The 20,039-nt window shown below is 42.2% G+C and overlaps 1 protein-coding gene across 11 annotated transcripts in view; it reads right to left on the bottom strand.

The window, feature by feature from the left end:
- LOC130141979 (CUGBP Elav-like family member 4) overlaps positions 1 to 20,039 on the bottom strand; it is a 348,538-nt gene that overhangs the window by 98,999 nt on the left and 229,500 nt on the right. For all 11 annotated transcript variants that reach the window (XM_056323351.1, XM_056323354.1, XM_056323359.1 and 8 more), the window contains 2 exons: positions 12,058 to 12,205; positions 6,480 to 6,629 (listed from right to left, as the gene is read on the bottom strand). In XM_056323351.1, the coding sequence (XP_056179326.1) occupies positions 6,480 to 6,629; positions 12,058 to 12,205 (298 nt within the window). The remainder of the gene's footprint in view (positions 1 to 6,479; positions 6,630 to 12,057; positions 12,206 to 20,039) is intronic.

The raw sequence follows: 20,039 nt of genomic DNA, 5'->3' as shown, positions 1-20,039 counted from the left end.
CCAGTAATACCAAATGAATCTGCTCCAAAATTGGAATCACTCCCTGTTTATCTCTTAAAGTGTTCAACGATTCTGAGAAATATTGCATACAGGTGATGATAATTCCCCGGATCATATACCACCCTGAGTAATTTATGTACAATTACCAGAATACCCAGAGTTACCATTTACGAAAACGAGAACCATTCACCTTTACGGCATTAACAGTAGCTACTTTGATAGCTGTAGGAGCAACAGGTACAGGTACAGGGATAACATCATTAATCCAACAGAATCAAAAATTACAGTCACTTAGGATAGCGGTAGATGAGGACCTACTTAGAATAGAAAAATCAGTAAGTGCCTTAGAAAAATTAAGATCACTATCTGAAGTGGTATTACAAAATAGAAGGGGATTAGACTTAATGTTTTTACAACAAGGTGGGTTATGTGTCGCCTTGAGAGAACAATGTTGTGTATATGCTGATCACACAGGGGTTGTAAGAGATACTATGACAAAACTTCAGGAGGGCCTAGAAAAACGAAAAAGAAAACGAAAAATGCAACAGAGCTAATATGAATCCTGGTTTAACAACTCTCCTTGGCTAACCACCTTATTATCTACCCTTGCAGGACCCTTGATTATGTTGATATTAGTGTTAAATTTTGGACCCTGTATATTTAATAGAATAGTTACAATCGTAAAAAACAGATTAGAAACAGCTCATTTGATGTCTATAAGAACCAAATATGAACCTTTAGGGAAAATACTGGAGGTGGAGGAGACCCTCATTTTAAGCCAACAGGAGCTTAAACGATTTGATGAACAAAATGGTGAAAAGAAAAAGGGGGGATTGTGATAAACTGTGAACTGTTTGTTCATCAAAGTTTGTAAGAACAATGGGAATTTAAATGGAATATGCAAAGGTCAGCCACAAGTATCCGGTCAGGAAGGGTTACGAAAAGAAACTTGAGAAGGAAGGAGGGGGTGGGGCTCATGAAGACGAGGAGTCCGTGATGTGAGGAAGACAAAGAGCCTTCATCCCCACTACCACCAGGAAGCCGAGGAAGGCAGAAAACGACCCTCTAGCAACAAGCAGCGCAGACGCAGAGTGCACCACTAACACCGGAGGACGAAGGGTATAAATCCAGTGACTTTCGGGAAGAGAGTGCGCGCCGTTGGTGGAGCAGGGGACTCCCCAGCCGCCCAGCACTGTTTTGCTTACTTGTCACTTGCTTTAATAAATCAAATTTTCTAATTGGCCAGTCTCTGTCATTTAATTGGACAGGTAAACTATAACACTCTGCCTGATGCAAAAAACCAATGATGATTTCCCAAGTCAGCATGAAATACCAGTGCTTTAAAATTAACACCAGGAATCTTTCTTAGTACTGATATATCTCTAGATTAAAATCATAGACTCATAGAATGGTTTGGGTTGGAAGGGACCTTAAAGATCATTTAGTTCCAACCCCCCTGCCATGGGCAGGGACACCTTCCACTATACCAGGTTGCTCAAAGCCCCATCCAGCCTGGCCTTGAACACTTCCAGGGATGGAGCACCCACAACTCTGGGCAACCTGTTCCAGTGTCTCACCACCCTCACAGTAAAGAATTTCTTCCTAATATCTAATCTAAATCTACCCTCTTTCAGTTTAAAACCATTACCCCTTGTCCTATTACTACATGCCTTTGTAAAAAGTCCCTCTCCAGCTTTCTTATAAGCCCCCTTTAGGTACTGGAAGACCGCTATAAGGTCTCCCTGGAGCCTTCTCTTCTCCAGGCTGAACAACCCCAAATCTAACTTTTTAAATGAACATTCAGCTGGCATTAGGCCCGACATTCAGCTTTTGTCTGAGAATGAAAGGATGGAGGTCGCAAAATGAAGCACATTGTTAAAAATAAATAAAATCATTTTAAGTGATGTTCTGGATCCCTCCTGAGATGCCAGTAACCCAGCTACAGTGTCTGGCTAAGACAAGCTGTTATGTGAGTGCCCCAGATGAAAATGGTTGTAGGGGACAGAGGGCTGGAGTCTGCTGTGATGGTCAAGGGTGTCAATCAGAAGGAGCTGCACTGAAGACAGTAGAGGTGCGAGGAAAAATCTTGAAGTAAAAGCCAAGGAAATCTGCTTTCTGAAATCAGAGGAGTCCAGTTCTTCTGAGAGAAAAAAGCAAGGTCTGGCACATTTTGGGCCCATAAGACACCCTGGGTTTTGACTTTGGTGGAAGGAGTCAGCAAACCTTATACCTACATGATATCATCTTCACACACACCCCTGATTGCCTATGCATTTCCCAACAGATATGCGTTATTCCATCTATTTCACTCTTTTGCAGCACTGCTCCCCACACAAGCCTACAAAAATGTGTTATTGCCCAGATGCACAGCTTTGTGCTCTGTCCCATCTATTCATTCCTCTCACTGTCCTGGAGGTATTTTATACCTCTCCCAGGAGCTACAGATTGGCCACTATCACCTCTCGGAGGGTGGATGGGGAGGAGGGTAATGAAAGAGTGGCAGTGCTGTTCAGTCTGTGGGGTAGTAAATAACATAATGATACCAAAAAAAAAACCCTATGTGAAGGCCAGGTTCAAAATAAATAAATAAATGACCAAGAGGTGTCTATTCGATCCTTAAATCCAACCTAAATCACAGCCTGCAGCCCTAATCTGTATTCATAATTATATCATTTTGTACAACAAGTTTGTGAGACATCTCAAGAAATTTATGTAAATAAAATTCATGGGTGCCATAGTACAGATTCCATATTATTAAGATTGATTAGGACTGCTGATGCTGTGATTAAAGAAGCCAACATTTACTGTTGCAATTAATTAGGTATTCAGAGACAACAATAACTGCAATAACAACAAAAAAGAATGTGCTGATACAGCAGAAAATGGAGACTGATCCTGTGTTTTATAGTCTCTTTTCACAGTTTAGGGACTGGACACCACTCAAAGACATGTCCCATTTTTTCTTCCCCTGCATGTCAAAGGAGCCATGAAATCCAGGGCATTTGTGCCTTCCACTCCATCCTGTTAATTGGAAAAGCCCTTTCTTAGCATCCCCAGGTATTGTAGATGCTGCTTTGGAACAACATATGGGCCTACTATGAAATTGATATAGCTCTTTCCTGGAAATCAGGATTATCTTTATTATTTCCTTAATAGTCCCACCTCCAAGACCCATCCATAATCTGGGCCCTGCTGAGATGGGTGCTGTGCAAACACATGATAGGACTGGTGAAGCTTCCAGTGGAAAAAGCAAAAAAGACACATGACTCAGAAATGTGGAGAGGTGGAGGTGGCGGGCCAAGGTGACATACTAATACAATAGCAAAGTAATGACCATACTTCCCTTCCTTTGCCTAAGGTCATAAACACATAACTCAAGGTCATGTTTTAAAAGCTATTAAGGCACTTAACTCCATGTTTTTGGGAGCTTAGTTTAAGTCATCTTTGAAAATAAAGCTCAAGGTCTTAACTCAGGTGCCTCTGAAAACATCAGCATTTTTATTTACACTTTCTTCCAGATCAGAGGAGAAAATACTTTGGCTCTGGAAAGATCTTAAACAACCTCATTCATTATGGCTGCATCATGACCACTGGAAGTACATGGCATCATTAAAGTAGCTTAGAGTAGAGATGGAAACTTCTTATTATATTTTTAATGAGTGCATTCATTTATTTATTTAACCAGTAAAGCATGGTTTACGGCACATGGCAGATTGTTACAATATATGGCAAGTCATAGCCATAGCAAGACTATGGTTATGTACATAATATTGCAGCACTCTTGGACACTTTCAGAATGCGAGATATACCATAAAAGAAAGTAGTTTGGAAGATGCTGACTTTGGATGGGGACTGACATGTTCTTTTCTTCTCTATAATGTTAGTATAATTGCATGCTCAGCTTTAATATTTTATTTTTACCCTTGCAGATAGAAATGCAGATATGCAGAACCATAGGACATTGCCAGGAACAGATGCTACAGAGGAAATTGCAAAAAAATCCCATAACAGACAATGATGGAATAAGCTGCCCAGTGCTGAAAACTTCTTTCTAACACCAAGTAATTAGTGGCTGACTTATAAAGCATGAAGGTTTGTGTCCTTTCTACATTTTTATCCAGTCTAATGTGAGTGTGGATGTTCTCAATACTCATATAAATGTCTAATCTTTTTTTTTTTTTTTTTTTTAATGCTGCTAAGGTCCAGGCTTCAATAAAGCCTGTGGCAAGGAGTATAGTTTTGGGAGTGCATAAATGGTCATGAAAAGGAACAGTATAAGAGAGCAAACACATGACATGTCCTACACCCAAACTGCTATGAAGTATCTTGCTTTCAGGGTTTCATTGTTAGTGGGGACAGGCAGAAGAAAAATAAGAGGTGAGGGTTTGGCCTGCCACTGTTCCCTTTACAGCTCTGCTGTAACTTAAGATGTCACTAAGTTATGGGGAAGCTGACCACCAGGAAAGAACAATGTGTTGTTGAAGATACACTGAGATAAATCCAAACTTTACACAAAGCAGACTATTTGTACATCAGCTTTACTGGCAGAAAGGAGCCTCTCTGCCTGCAGTGAAGAGGAGCAAGGATGACTGTCACCTTTCATTGTTAAACTTTTGGTGTTTGTGCATGGACTTAGTGAGAACTGCTGGCTGAGCAAGTCTCTGCAAAACTCAGAATGGACAAAATACCTAACTGAAAACTTTCTTTAATTATGGGGGTATTTGGACATAGTAACACAAGTTCAAGTCATCAAGATTCATCTAGAACAATCATCTTTTTCTCTGCTATCTGCAGTAATGGATCACGAAAGATTAGCTAAAAGGAGCTAGATAAACCAGAAAAAATATAGACACAGAAATGTATGAATAAACAGAAATGATAGACTCTCAAACAGGTAGATACTTAGATCGATGGATTGTTGAACAGATGGCTGTATTTATATAACCTTAAAGACAGGGTTCTTTCTTGATGCTGTGGTTGAGCTCACTGAGCGTACTAAGGGCTTCTGCAAATCTTCTGATGCCTCCGTAAGCTTCCAAACGCTCCCCATCCCTCTAAGGTTCTACAAACATGTATATACATGCTTATGTTTTAATTCAGTAAACCCCTTGATTTCAATTCTGCTTAAAGTTAAACCCATGGCTAAATGCTTACAATGGGGAGGATGATAGTTATTTTTCAGTACTCTTGGCATTTCTGGGCTTTCCTTTGCTGCATTCACAGGGTGGCTTTTTTCAGTGACATTTTCTGAACTGTAACTAGCTAAGACTTATATTTCTATGTTATGTGATATTTTTCCTTATAGCTCATAAAGTCCCTTGTGATATTCAGTCTTCTGAGGTTTAAGGACTGGCTTTTCTTAGGGGTTTTGTGGGCTTTTTGGCTGGAGAATCTGTCTCAGTGTCTGATTTCCTAACAGACTAGATCAATCTATTAGTGCCCCAGGGTAAAATAGTCCTTTGCCAGTTGGTGGCTAGGATCAGGTAGTAACATTTATTTATATGTTTATTGTTATGATTGTTAGTATTTGGGGAGAAATAGTAAGGAATGTCTTCTTAGCAGAAGTACAACTTAGAGGAGAGGGCTATCTCAAGTCATGAGGATGCTGAAAAAATGTAGGTGCACATTAGGGACTTGTAAACTCCTGAGTTCTTGGTGATTACAGCCTAAAGGTATCCATATATTTGTAACTACAGGTATAGAGGTAGGTACGTATCCTTTAACCTCCCTCATTCATTCCTGACTGCCAGGGCTTGCAAAATCACCCCTTCAGTATGATTTGAGCTAGTCACAGTGTATGAATCCCAGCAGCAGTTCTCTGGTGATCTGCCACAAAAAGGTGAAGCTTAACCTGTTCTGTGGCTATATTAGAGCTTCACTTTCCAGACCTGGTAAGGCAACATGGTTTGGATGAAGTGTGTACTTTGGAGACCAGCAGCTGCCTGTGTGCATGATCTGAGGGATGGAGCAGTTTGGGTGAGCATCCATGTGTACCCTCTGGACTTGTCCTTCCAGAGCCATCCAGATGCAAAGGAATCTCAGCAGAAGATACCAATGGTGGGTGCTAGGGGAAGCAAGCAGACTTAGCATAGATCCTTCAAGGCTTCCCAGGAGTACTACTGCAAGATCTACCAGCATGAACTGGTCAGGCCTTAGATCAAATTTTACCTAAACCAAAACATGGTGAGTGTCCTGATTGTATTCACCAGACAAATCATCCTGGCATACAGCAGATGAGCATTTAATTCTTCAGCATAAAAATTTTCCATCTCCAACAGGCCCTTGATGTCTATCATCCAGATTTAAGTGTATAAAAACTTTAGCTGGGTAAGCCCTAACTACACCAATGCTAGAGTGAGCCCTGATGGCATGAGGTATAATCCTTCTGAGGTGGCTCATGCTAGACAAAGCCTGTGGATGTGGACAATCTTCCTAAGACTGAAGGAGAAGGTTGTGGGCACAGCATTGATCTGGCTTACCTGGGTAAGGGTGGATGCCATTAGCAAACACAGCTTCTGTGGCAGGCTGCCCATTAGCCTGCGGCGGGAGGCCAGTGAAACCATTCACCCCAATGGGAGATGGGATGCTAGGCACAGCTGGTGCAGTTATGCCAGGAGGTGTGCTTCCACCTGCAAGTGGGGAGGACACACAAATCAGAGCTGGTGAGCACTGGAAGCAATAACTATATGGAGAAAACTACTGACTATCACTCAGAAGTCTTCTGATAAACCAAGAAATGAAAAATCTGCCAAGCTGTCACACAAAGAAAGGGACTGCTTACCATTGCTCCTCTAGCAACTTAAAAGCACTTAAGAAAGGCTTGCAAAACTTTCTGCAACAGAATGAAAGTTTTGCTTGGTGATCATGGTCTATAGACTAGATCTACGGCTAACATCAAGCAATAGATGTCATCTTTGTGGCCGTACCAATTTCCAAAACTACTTTGTCTGCATTGTCTCATGAATACAAATTTCATGTACAAATGCATTTTGAACTTCCCCAGTACCATGGACCATTAAAAGATTTGGCAAGTTTATCTGTAGCCTAAAGGTAGCCACTGATATTTTTTTTAGTGTCACTGTTTGGCCCAAATATGACTTTGTAGAGTTTTAGCAGAGTTCTCCCAGTCAACAGGGGGAAAATTTGGGCTGGATTTGTTTCTTTCATGGAATCATACTACTCCCGTTCTTCCCAGATGCATCCTGTGGAGGACTGTAACGCTACTATTTCAGAAGAACAATTTAAATCTTTATGTTTTGGATGAGATCCCATCACCCACTGGTAAAGCATTGTTAAATGAAGGTTCAACAAGAAGTGCTGGGTCCTGCACTTGGGTCACAACAACCCCACAACATGCTATAGGCTTGGGGAAGAGTGGCTGGAAATCTGCCTGGCAGAAAAGGACCTGGGGGCTCTGGTTAACACCCAGCTGAACATGAGCCAGCAGTGTGCCCAGGTGGCCAAAAAGGCCAACAGCATCCTGGCTTGTATCCAAAACAGTGTGGCCGGCAGGACCAGGGCAGTGATCATCCCCCTGTACTCAGCACTGGTGAGGCTGCACCTTGAATACTGTGTTCAGTTTTGGGCCTCTCACTTCAAGAGGAACATAAAGATGCTGGAGGTTGTCCAGAGAAGGGCAACAAAGCTGGTGAAGGGTCTGGAGCACAAGTCTTATGAGGAGTGGCTGAGGGAACTGGGGTTGTTTACCCTGGAGAGGAGGAGGTTCAGGGGGGAACTTATTGATCTCTGCAACTACCTGAAAGAAGGTTGTAGCGAGGTGGGTGTCCATCTCTTCTCCCAGATAGCTAGCGACAGGACAAGAGGAAATGGCCTCATGTTATGCCAGGGGAGGTTTAGACTGGATATTAGGAAAAAATTCTTCACTGAAAGGGTGGTCAAGCATTGGAACAGGCTTCCCAGGGAGGTGGTGGAATCACCATCCCTGGAGGTGTGTAAAAAACCTGTAGATGTGGTTCCTAGGTACATGGTTTAGTGATGAACTTGGCAGTCCTGGGTTAACGATTGGACTTGATGTTCTCAAAGGTCTTTTCCAACCTAAATGATTCTATGATTCTATTATTCTATGATTCTAATTATCTGAGGGGAGAATTAAATCCCTTTGCTACCTCATTGTGTCCTCCTATGTATGTTTAAAGTGGCTGGGCAGTCTGTGCTTCTTGCTACATATTCAGTTTGTTTTTGGAGACCAAAAATTAATTTTGAATAAGAATGAAATAATATTTTTCTCTTGTCTTCTGTGGTGGGAAGTTAAATTATCTTCAGCAATATCTTTCTGTGTCAAGGTATACTACTGATTAAAAGCACCATTTTTGCAGTACCCTCTTTTTAAACCAATTGCAGAAATTTTCTTCAGCACAGTAGCATTCCATAATTAGTTAGTGCAATAACAGACTTTAATGACTGCTGAAATCTGTGTTGGTGCTTTAAAGATAGCCAATGTAGATGCATGAGATGTTTTAACATGTTCTGATTTGAGTAGCCAAAAAAATAGGCAATATTTCAGCTCTTTTCTTATAACCTGAGCAGACAAGCTGCTGGTTCCACTTTCATTATTTAATGAAGTTGGCCTTTAAAAGTGTCTTCTGTGGAGGTACAGGGAGCCAGTGGTGGCAACTGAAGTCCAAAGGCAATGCTCTTAGCACATGCCATCAGCTTGGAAATCACAAGGGGTAGTTAAAATTCCAGTTGCTTTTCTGGATCTCCTTTGCATAGACAATGTAAGTAATTTTTTCTAAAATTGCAGCAAGGGATTTGTGCTTGCTATTTTGTGCATGTCTAAGGAAGCTTAGGCATATTCATTGCAATTCTTTAATCTTCTTATAATGAATCACCTCCCCCCCCCAAAGAGTTGAGATCTGTAGTTGGAGTAAAATTGGCATAATGTCTATTAGTTTTTCCTGGATCCAAAAGCCTTTAACTTCCCAGGTCCCATGCAACTCATGACCATGAATGAACTCATGGCCATGTCCTGAGGAACCCACTCTCCTAGAGGCAGGATGCACAGAAAACCAGCTGGATTAAGAGCACAGGAGAAGCAGGTTTAGACTGACAGGGAGGTGAGAACCCAAGAGACCTGAAGATAGTAGCACAGACGCACTATGCTCAGCCAATGCCTCTAAAGCCTCAAGGGTTACCAGTGTCCTTTTTCTAGCACAAATTTTCTTTTTCTTAGGAAAGATCAAAACCTTTTTTTTTAATGTTCCAAACACTTTTCCTAATGCCTATTTTCCAAAGAACTTTGAAATATTTCATTTTTCATTCCAAGCCAGAACAAAGATATATTTCAATGACACTAAATCCTGCTATGAAGCAGTATGATCATTTTCCATTTGGCTTTCTGAATGCTAACAAAAGCCAGCAGGAGAATTCACATTAGGCTTCAGATATCTCCTGGCTACTCAAAAATCACTGCTAGTGTTGTAGGCTTGCTTGCTCAGACATTATGTGAAATATTTTCTATGCATCTTATTACAAGCTTTGTGAGTGGTGTAGTAATATTAGGAGTCATTTCAAAGTCTAAACATTTCACCCAAGGAATAATTGTCAATGGCAATTTCCACCCATTACAGAGGGTTTTCATGAAGGAAGCTACTTATTCAAGATAAATCTGTTATAATGCCAAAGTGCATAGGCTTCATGACTGAAAATATGTCATAAGGAGAGTGCAAAATCTGCCACCATGAAAGAGATCAAGGGATCATCTAAACCAGCATCTTATTTTCAATAATGATCAGTCATGGGTGCTCTGGAAAGCCTATAAAAATCATGAGCTTTCCTCTCCTATATTCTGACAATAAGAGTTTAACAGTCCCCAAAAGGAATATCAGAAGAAGAGCAGAGCTTACACAGAAGAAGGGCTGGGATATTTTTCATGTGCTGGATATCATGGCTGGCACAGAATTTGGCTGTTGTACTGGTATTTACGCACCTTTCATAACTCGCTCATTCTCAAGACTTATTTATATGCAAAAGAGCTTCTGCTCTTTTGTGGTGGGGCCATCACATACCAGAGCCTGGATTCAGCTTTCTAGGCCCTGAGAGCATTTAAATTCCAAGAAGTCATTGTTTGACAATCTCTCTGCTCTTACCAACAAAAGACAAATATAGCTAAAGCAAGTATGATAATCTTTCCAGCAGTGGGTTTAAAGATTGTACGTAAAATTAAGCCACTTTTCTATTTGGATTTGCAGTAGCCCCATTGACTTGGGTTTTATACATTTATTGTTGTATAGTCATATATTCCAAAATGTGTGGTATAAGATTTTGAGTCAAGTGCTTTTCCGTGGCTCTCCATAAGTTTGTGTAGAATGACATCTGTCTGTCTCTCCCTTATTCCCCTCTCATACTCTAATACAAGCAAAGGAAAAGATAGGTATCTGATCCAGTAGCTGGTGACATTATTCCCAGCTACAGATTGCAAAGAGATGCTAAGCTCTGTGTGCATGGGGAGGGTTTTTTTGGCAGACAGAGGGTAGCAAAATTCAATTTATTAGGAATGTCCCTCAAGCCTTAGCTGCTGCAGTGCCTTATCCCCCTGCCATCCAGTGTTTGTCAGCCATGAGGCATCTTTCCTGGATGCTTTGTCAGACACCCTTTCCTGCTCCAGGGCTGGTGTAGACCTCTCCTTGTTCGGCAATGAAGCTGCCCCTTTCCTCTCTTACTGCTCTGCTTTGCAGGAGTCCCAGATCCTGCTCTGCCCAGCACTGCCTGCACCAGAGCTGGCTCAGACATAGCTCACCCCAAACTCTTCTCAAGCTGGTGCCCTCCAGGCCAGCTTGAAGCTTCAAGGCTCACACAAGGGCATTGGTATGACATGTCTTTCTGAACACAGTCCCATCCCCAGTGACTCTCAAAGGAACAACCAGCATCACCCCAGGACCCTTCTATCCTAACCTGTCCCTTAGGAATGGTCTTCTGAAGATGCATCCTTGAGTCCTCTGCTCCCTTACCAGAGTCAGTGGTATTATTGCAAAGCTCTCCAAATTCTCACTTCTTTGCTCTTGCAGTTTGGCCCCACTTTCCCTTCTGCCCTACTTCCCTACATTAGGCCACATGCCACTGCATGAGTACCTGATGATTCCCTGACTTGTTCCTGCCCTAAAGATTTCCTTGTCTTTCAAGCCCCAGGAAAGCCAGTCCTGTTTCAACTCAGCTTAATTATCTGCCCCCTGAATCATGTGATTCTTGTGACCCCTTAGAGCTTTGCCAGATCCTGGCAGCCCTTTACTGTTTCTGCTCCAGCAGCCAGGAAACCTCTCACCAAATACTTGCATTCCAGGTTTCACCAGAAGTCTTCCATGAGTACCTCTTGTCCTATTACACAGTAGCAAAAAGGCTTATGTGTCCCAAAGACATAGCTCATCTCATTAATGATATTGCATTTCACTGCAAACTTTATTTTGTTTGTCTTTGGACCAGCCTGGCTGTGACAGTGCCAGCACTGAACAACCCTTCCCCTTCCCTTGGGTGTCTATATGCACCAGTGTAGGTCAATGGGGAATGTTTTGTGCCATTTGGAAGATGCTCAGAGCTAAAGGAAAGTTATATAAGGGATAAGGCTGAGAGGGAAGGGTCATGGTTGAGAGCCCTTTCCAGTGCCTTCCCTGCCAGCCCCTTCCTTCCTCCCCAACAAGCCCATTGCGTCCTGGCTCTGGTGAGTCTCAGCCCTCTTGCTCTCTCCTAATCCACCAGGAAATGTCATGCAGCGAGAGACACACCTAGCCCAACAGCACACTGCTGTTGAGCCCTTTAATTTTTCCCTTATAACTATTTAATGATACAGATGCTGATCCCCAGCTGGCCCCAGCCCTGGCAGAGGCAGTAATAGCCTTTCCCTGCCCCTTTTGCCTTCTCCCAGACCACAGAAGGATCTGGTCAGTTCCCCTCCTCACTTCTGGTGGCCCTCACCAGCAAGACCAGCATTTCAGTAAACACCAACTGAGAGAGAATCTGTCAGCTAATATGTCCTGCCAGGTATCCCCAGGATGTGGCCAGATTTTCCTGCCATTTGCCCTCTCCACCCCCCAAGCTCCTTACCTGAGGTTGGTGTTAAGGGGGCAGCCGCCAGGCCATTCATGTTCAGAGCCGCCATCTGCTGCATCTGGGCTGCGGCAAAGGCTGCCATGGGGTTCAGGTAGCCACCCTGTGCCACCGATGCCATGATCGCAGCTTGCTGCTGCATCAGCTGGAACAAAGAGAGCAGGGGAAAAATATCATGTAGTCACTGGCAGGTCAGCCCGCAGCACTGGCAGCAGGATGGGAAACCGGTGAGGGTGTGAAGCATCCCTCTGTTTTGAGATGTCAGCTCACCATGCGTGTGGCACCTCCCAGCCTTGGCCCATCTTCTCACTATAGGGGCCGGAAGCAAAGTGCATCATTGTATCTTGTGGGGTCTTTATGGTCCTCACCCCCTCATGTGTTCCCCAATGTGGAGCTCTCCCATGAGTTGAACTAAGCCCTCTGACTCCCTGGCCCTTCCCTGATGAGAAAGGCAGAGGAAAGACTTTATACATTCCTGAGCAGAGAGGTTTCATGGCTTATGTTGCTTGTAGCAAAACTCTGGTGGCTGCTGATGGAAGACCAGTGTATGTGCAGTGGTGGGGAGAGGGAATCCCTTAGCTTAGCTAGTTCTCTGGGGATAAAATGATTTGTTTTAATCTGTCAGTGACAAAAACGTTTTTTCTTATGCTGCTGGGAGGCCTCCGGTGGGCACTGAGCAAATCCATGACCAAACCTTCTAACCAGATTATAGCACCTATTTCCAATTTTCCAATGCAGCCAAGCAGAGACTCCTGGAAGAGCTATATGATGGAAGGGAGCTTGCCTACTTTAGCAAGATTAATGCTATGTAGCGGGAAAATCCCTTCCCTGTAGTTTAGATCTGGGATGACATCCTTAATTATTTTTTTTCCCACAAAGTGATCAAAGTGCTGCTTCTTTTAACACATCTACAAAAGGCACAAACAAGGAACCTGGGATATTTTTACAGGCATTTGGGGGTAAGAATTTTGGAGCAGAAGGGTAGTGAATGGTTATGCATGCTGGAAATGCTTCTTACATTAAAACCAGTCTTTGCTATCATTATTTTATGCTCTGAGCTTAGTACACAGACAATGCAGTTCATTTGTACAGTGTGTGTGCACTGGGCTTGTAAAATGTTCCTGGTGTGAAGAAGACAATTTGGATGTAGCTGCCTCTTGTCTCCTTCCCTTGAGCTGTACAAAGAGCCAGACGAGGTATGTCTGAATCTGTATCTGACCCCCAATAGTGACTGCTGGTAGAATACTTAAACTGTGAAGGGAAATAGAATGAGCAAAACCTCACTTTGTTCATTCCCCAGCCTCTAGCAATGCGTGACTTGATGATAATAGTGGAGAAGGAAACTTTTTCTGTAGTGATTTTAGCAGTGACTCATATCTTTACTGTCTCCAGAATGAGTACCACTGTTTTGCTGCTCTCTGTGATTTCACTCTCTTGCCCATCAGGAAATTATACTCTGATACTGTTATTTAAGCACGTGGGACACTCTTCTCAATATTAGGGAGACCCCAAATGTCATGGCAATTGCATAGTCTGTTGCCTATTGTTTGGTTGAATACTGAAATATCAACTAAATTAGCTGTTCATACACATACACACTATAACAGGTCCTTGAAATCACCACTCTCATTCAAATGCTGAAACTTTTGTTGTCACTATTTGTGAAGAGACAAAAGTAAAGGATCCTCTGCCACAGACCTGCAATATAACTGTGGATAAGTTGTGTAAACTTCCCTTGCTTTCTCCAGTGATAAAATGGGACACAAGATACCTGCCTCCCCATGTAGGAGTGCCTTCAGATCTACAGATGAAAAGTGCCATGCTACAGTTGAGTACTATTATTTTTTTGTAGCCTAAAGCAGATTGGTGGCAAGCTGGTGTCTTTCCCTTTGTTAATTAACCTTTTTTATTATACCTTGCATAAGACACTTTTTACACTTGAATTAGTGATATTTTCTTCTTTGTAATTACTGATGGAGTGATTAGACAGTCTTTTCTATTATAGTACAATGCTGATTCCCCTTTGAGGAGTATATTTGTTTCTAGGCATCATTTGAGTTTATTCTCCAGAGAAGGCACTGAACAGGTGATTTTAGTAAGTATGCCAATGAAGTGAATGAGGAAGGGGGAATCCATCCATCTTTAACACTGGATTAATACCAGCACTAGGTGTGCTGACCCATATCTTATTTTCTGTGCTGGGTATCTTCACCTGGGGACAGCTGAAGATATAACTGCTGGTTGCAGAAATGATGGCCAAGATCTGTACCTATAGGCTCTGTTTAGTGCTGCTGATCAAAGTAGCATCTCTCTGAGATGAACACAGTTGCAAGGGCTGGGAATAGGCCCACTCTGGCCTTTGCTGAATTTTCTCTGTGCTCCTCCAAAGCTGACCAGAACTGCACGAACAAACCCCACTCCAAAACACAGTGATGTGCGGTTGGTCATGTGTGTCCATGGTCAGTCTGGCTAGCAGATAACAGCCTGCTATTTGTACCAGAGACCTTCTAGGGAAGGCAGGGGACTATGTTTTTGGCATTTCCCATTGTCAGATTCAGCAAACGGTGTGTGTGTGTGTGTGTGTTCTTCTGAGCTGGTCACCTGTTACAGTTGATGTGATAATGGGCAGAGGAGTCTAAGCCAAGATTCATCTCTCCCTTCTGTACCTGAATGCCTCTGAGCAGATGAATTGCAGCTCGCTTTCTCCCTATTGACTGTAAGTGGAGCCCCAGGTGATCAGTTCAGCTGCACATACCAACACAGATGAAATCATTCCCACCCCTTACTTAGCCCTCGGCGCATATTATTGGAACTTGGTTCCCAACAATTTAAAAGAAAAGTGTTAATCCTTTTTTGTTTGTGTTTCACCTGTGCTGCAAGAGAAACAGGGTTCTATCTAAAAGATACCATGTTGCCAATGGTAGTACAAATGATTGTGTTACTCTAAAGACAATCTCCATTTTGCACTCAGCAGAGCTAGGCAATCACTTGTGACATTATTTATGTCTTATGCAAATTATTCTCCTGCTTATGGATGTCTCTAAGCTGTTCAGAGTTAACTCCACAATGGCAGGTGCTCCTCCTGGTTTGCAAACTGGGTAACCTGAGTGTGATTTCTTGTCTATTCAGAAGGCTTATAAATTTGCACTGGAAGATGCATATTTGTAGACTATACCTTGGCTACATGCACGCCTCTTTTTGCAATAATGTATTTTATGCATTTCTGTCATAGATCTTCAGAAAGAAGCAGGTATTTTCTCTCTCCTTATAAGAACAAGATGATCCTAATCTGCTGATTAGTGCTGAAGGTGTAGGGTCTGCGGCCTAAAGTCTGGTGGCTTTCAGTGAAACATTTGGTTAAATCTGGCTGTTGTCGATTTGTTAAAAAGTTGAAATCAATTGATTTTATTTGTTTGATTATCTTATTTTATAGGGTTATTTTATAGAATAGAAATATAGGAGGATAAAAATATATTTTGAAGAAAGTTATGATTATTTAGTAAAAGCAGTTGTGAGACCCTTTGTACATTTTGTACTAAGGCCAGAAGAATGGGTTGGAATCATTGTTGAAACTTAAGTAATAATTTAGGGTTTGAAAGGTTTCTTTGTATCTAACTAGTCTTCTGTATATAGAAAGTATATTGAGATGTCAGAATGTAGGATTAATGGAAACAGGAGAGTCGACTGGAACAGCTTGTAGTTACCTGCCAAGAAACTGTGAACTTTAGTAAAAGGTAATTCCGGCAGGGGGAGATCGCGACCACCGACTCATATACCACCTACCCAAATCGTACCCCAGACCCATTTCTAGATCTTTCTAAGCTTTATTGCGCAGAATCGGATATGGGAGGAGAATATGTTAATGATTTATGGGAGATGTTATGATTATGTATGAATATTTAATGAATATGTATGAATAAGTTCTATATATGGAATCTGATTTTGGGACCTGGTGTGCGTTGATCGTGAGAGGACTCACTCACGCACCCGGCCGTCAATAAAGAAGTGTCTGCTTATCTACATCACATTGGTGTCGATAAGTTCTTCATTCCGAGATTTCGGTAACATGGCCATACTCCCACAGAGACTGTTAAGAATCTGAGAAGCAAAGAGGTTAAATTTAGCTTAGGGTTAAAAAGTTAATGCAATAAAAATAAGGTAGTAATTAAGGTCCTAGCCTTTGATTTGTGAAATTAGGCTCAATTGCTTCTGCAGGGTGCTGTCACCCCATTTCTGTTATGCTCAGTGCTCTGGGGATTGCCATGATGCCCTGGAGACCTGGAAACCCCCCTGGCATGGTGATACGCACAGTGTTCCTCTACCTCATTACCCAGAGAATGTACACCTTGCTGCAGCCTTCACAGCCAGCCTGTGGGGTAAAACAGGGTCTTCTCCAGAGCTAGGAGTATACCATCCCATACCTGAACACAGCCACATGCCCAAGCTAACTGGCTTTGCTTCCTTGGCTAGAGGGGAGACCCCAACCATATCTGGACATCACAACCCTTGGCAACACTCCTGCCACCCTTCTGCTGTCACATTTCCCATTTATGCTCATATCTTACAGGTCAGAAGTGCTCAAGGGTATAGGTTCAAGGGGAAGGGGACTTTCCTTCCCAGCCTAGCAGCTGATGGTCACAGCCCAGCTGAGTGCAGTGGCATCACAGGGGTGGGAGGACAGGAGCTTGATCACCTTGAAAGAAGGTGACAACATAGACCTACCTCTTTCCCCCTCCAAGTAGCTACAGGGTATTTTACAAAAGGAGGGCAAGTCCTGTAAAGGTCACCAGTCTCCCTTATAAAAAAAAAACAAACCTCTGGAACATTCCCAAGTGAGTTCAAATAAAAGTCAGCCCACTTCTTCCCCAGCTCCCCCCAAAGACAAATGTCCCATCCACTATGAAAGAAGCCCAGTGTATGGTCCCAGTTAATAAAGCTGTAGAATATGAAGCAGTGACCTCACCAGAGGCAAATCAATAGCAGCAGGGCCCCTGCGAGATGTGTACTTCAAAATATGTCTTTTGAAATGCAGATTTGTCCTGTTGGGCTGGGGCCACAGAGCACTAATCAGAAAGGCAGCAGCCTTATTATCTGAGACTGATTCAAGGGGACAGAGAGGAGCTTTTACCTTCCTCAGCTGAAAGGATGTATTTTCTTTTGCTTCTCTTACATCCTTGGCATGATCTTTGCCTGAGCATTTAGAGCTTTATCCCATCTGATTTTATATTTTTCCCTCTTTCCTCCAACCTCGACATTATAATTGCTCAAATACTTGTCTTTTGAGGAGACCAGGAAATGCTTCCAAATTTGTTCATGTCCATGGACAGCACCTCAAGAGCTATCAGCCCATCCCAAGTCTCCATCCCAAGGCTAGAGAACTGGTAAGGTCATTCAAAACATGGGGAGAGGTGGAAGTGATGGCTGGTCAACAGTGAGCAATGGGAGGATTCAGTTCACACACCTTTTGCTACCTCAAATATAGGTAGATAAACTTCAGCCAGCTCTGTCATCAATGGATGGATAGGCACCTCCACAGGTTTATCCATCCTATCCTAGCATGGGAGATTAAGACAAAAAACCAGCAAAGGATTTAGTTTTGCAGCATGCCTGAGCCAAAGCAAGAGCTTGCCAATGCACATCTCCCTCTCCACGTCTTGCTGCTACCTTTGCACCAGGATAGATGAATACCTGATGCTGCCAAGCAGCCAGTCAGAAACAATACCAGTAGTGTTAACTGTATAGCACAGAAATGCTGCACTTACTGCCTGTTTTCCTTCCAGAAGCGGCTCCCTATATGGTCACTGTCAATCTAGTGATATGGGGTGAGGACATGTGGCCAGAGGTGAGATTGGGAATGGGACAGCCGCCTCTGGCATCACGTGGCTGTTAGATGGCAGGGTTGTGTTACTGCACTCAAGGAAAGGAAATTTTATCCTTTTTTTTACAGAAGGAACAGGTGCACAGAGAGGTGAAGTTACTTACTCAAGGCCAAAAACTCCTGCTAGAAATGAAAATAATGCTACAGCTTACTTTATCCAGCCCCCAAAATAAATACATATGAAACTGAAGAAGTGGAAGAGGAGAGAGAGAAGGTTTATTTCTGATGCCCTCTTTTTGAAATAACATGATCATTGCCCTTGGAGAAGGCTTACGCTGAATGATATGATGACCTTTAAGGTTTTTTCCAGTGCTATTTTCTACCTTTGTCTCTGAACCACATGGTGTTTTGTTTGACTTTTCATATTCTTCATTCAGTAATAATAATAAAAGTAATAACAGCATCCCACGCTTCCCACCTCTAATGATCTATACAAACACTTAGCTAATTAATCCTCATGGTATCCCTGTGATAGGAAGAGATAAGTAAAGCAGTAAAAGGAGTCATATTTGGTAAAATCACAGAAATGAGAAATTCATGTCTGTTTTACCTAACTGGCCTTTGGGAAATAAAACCAAAAATATCTCCCAAGCTTTCAAACAAACAAGATTCTGAAAAAAATCAGAATGATCTGTCAGACATTTTTTAATGACTTATTGGAAACAGAAATTTCTGCTTTGAAAATAAAATTTAAATTTAATTAAGGTTTAAAAAAACTAATGTGCAACACCTGGATTCATGTTTCTTTCCAAAGCTTGAAACACAATGATTTGAATTTCTAATTTCCTGAGAACTGTAAAAAAAAACAAAACCTAGAAAAAAAGTATATACAGTCCAAATCTGAGTGTTCTTTAGTTCTGAATTACCAAGGAGCTGATGATCAGAAATATGGTATTAGCCCTACTACAAAAGTACTATGGATTAAAAATAGATTCCTCTTCTGGAACAGATCAAAACAAGTGATTTGCATAAAAGGTAGTATTTACTGAATTTACTGTTCCATTTTGGTCATTTAAATATAATAATTATATGCAAAGATAGTCTATATTCAGTAAATTTTCCCTGATTTCATAGGGCTAGCTGAATTTTTTAAGTATCTTTCCAAAATAATTTCACAGTATGAATTGAATAAATATTGGAAGAAGCGATTCTTCCCTTCAGTACTACCTCAGATCATTTAGCAGAAATGTCCTTTCATCTCCACAGGAGTTCAGACAGAGCGCACCTAGACTTTTATGGTCAGCATAGTAGTCACTGCTGCCCTAACTTCCCAAGGTGACCACTTATGATGGCTGAGAGCTTTGCTGTACTGAATGTGTCCATATTTGTTGCAGTTATTGTCTGCAGTTCAGAAGCTGCAGCCATTTGTACTTTTTCAGAGTGAGGGAAGCTGGGATTTACTGACAGGAAAGAACTCGCTCCAGGCCAGAGAGCAAATGTTACCATTGCCTATGTTGCCTCTGTCCCCATCTGTCTGTTTTTACTCACTAATTCTATGCTTGTCCCCTGCTGCAGGATGCAATCAGTCCCGTGGCTGGAATTTGGCCCGAAGACCATGGCTAAGACTTCCACTCCATTTTTAATGCAAAATTGATTTATGACTTTAATCTTATTTTAAAAAAATTAAAAATTAAATAATTTATACAGTATCTGTCACTTTCCAAGGCTCCATCCTTTGTTATTGCTTTGCTCTTCTGCATTTTCCCATCTTCCCAACCCTTTTTGATCTGTGCACGTTTCCATATCTGCATGGTGGGGCAGCAGTGGCATGAGACCACTGCTAACTACTTGCCACTTTCTTCATAGAAAGAAAACCTGCAGGGACTTTTGCCACTGTTGCTTATTTGGGCCAGGACTATACTACCACCATTCATAGTCTGGTTTGATTTTTACTGCTTGTGATCTTGTGATTTATGTCTTGGCCACCTCACCACTTACCAGTCTCTAAGGAGGTATGCTGTGCTGCTCTGAGCTGGAGTGTGTGCCTGCAGGTTCATTCTCCACTGGCAGCAAATCAAAGGTGGCATCACCTAGCATCAGTTTCCCTCTCTCCAGGCTGAGTTCAGATCTATACCTCAAGCTGGCCTTGGCTAAGACTGTG

This window comes from Falco biarmicus, chromosome W (assembly GCF_023638135.1).
Source record: "Falco biarmicus isolate bFalBia1 chromosome W, bFalBia1.pri, whole genome shotgun sequence".
Taxonomy (NCBI): Eukaryota; Metazoa; Chordata; class Aves; order Falconiformes; family Falconidae; genus Falco; species Falco biarmicus.
Note: the sequence above shows the minus strand (reverse complement) of the source record. Positions and strands in the feature narration are given on the sequence as shown.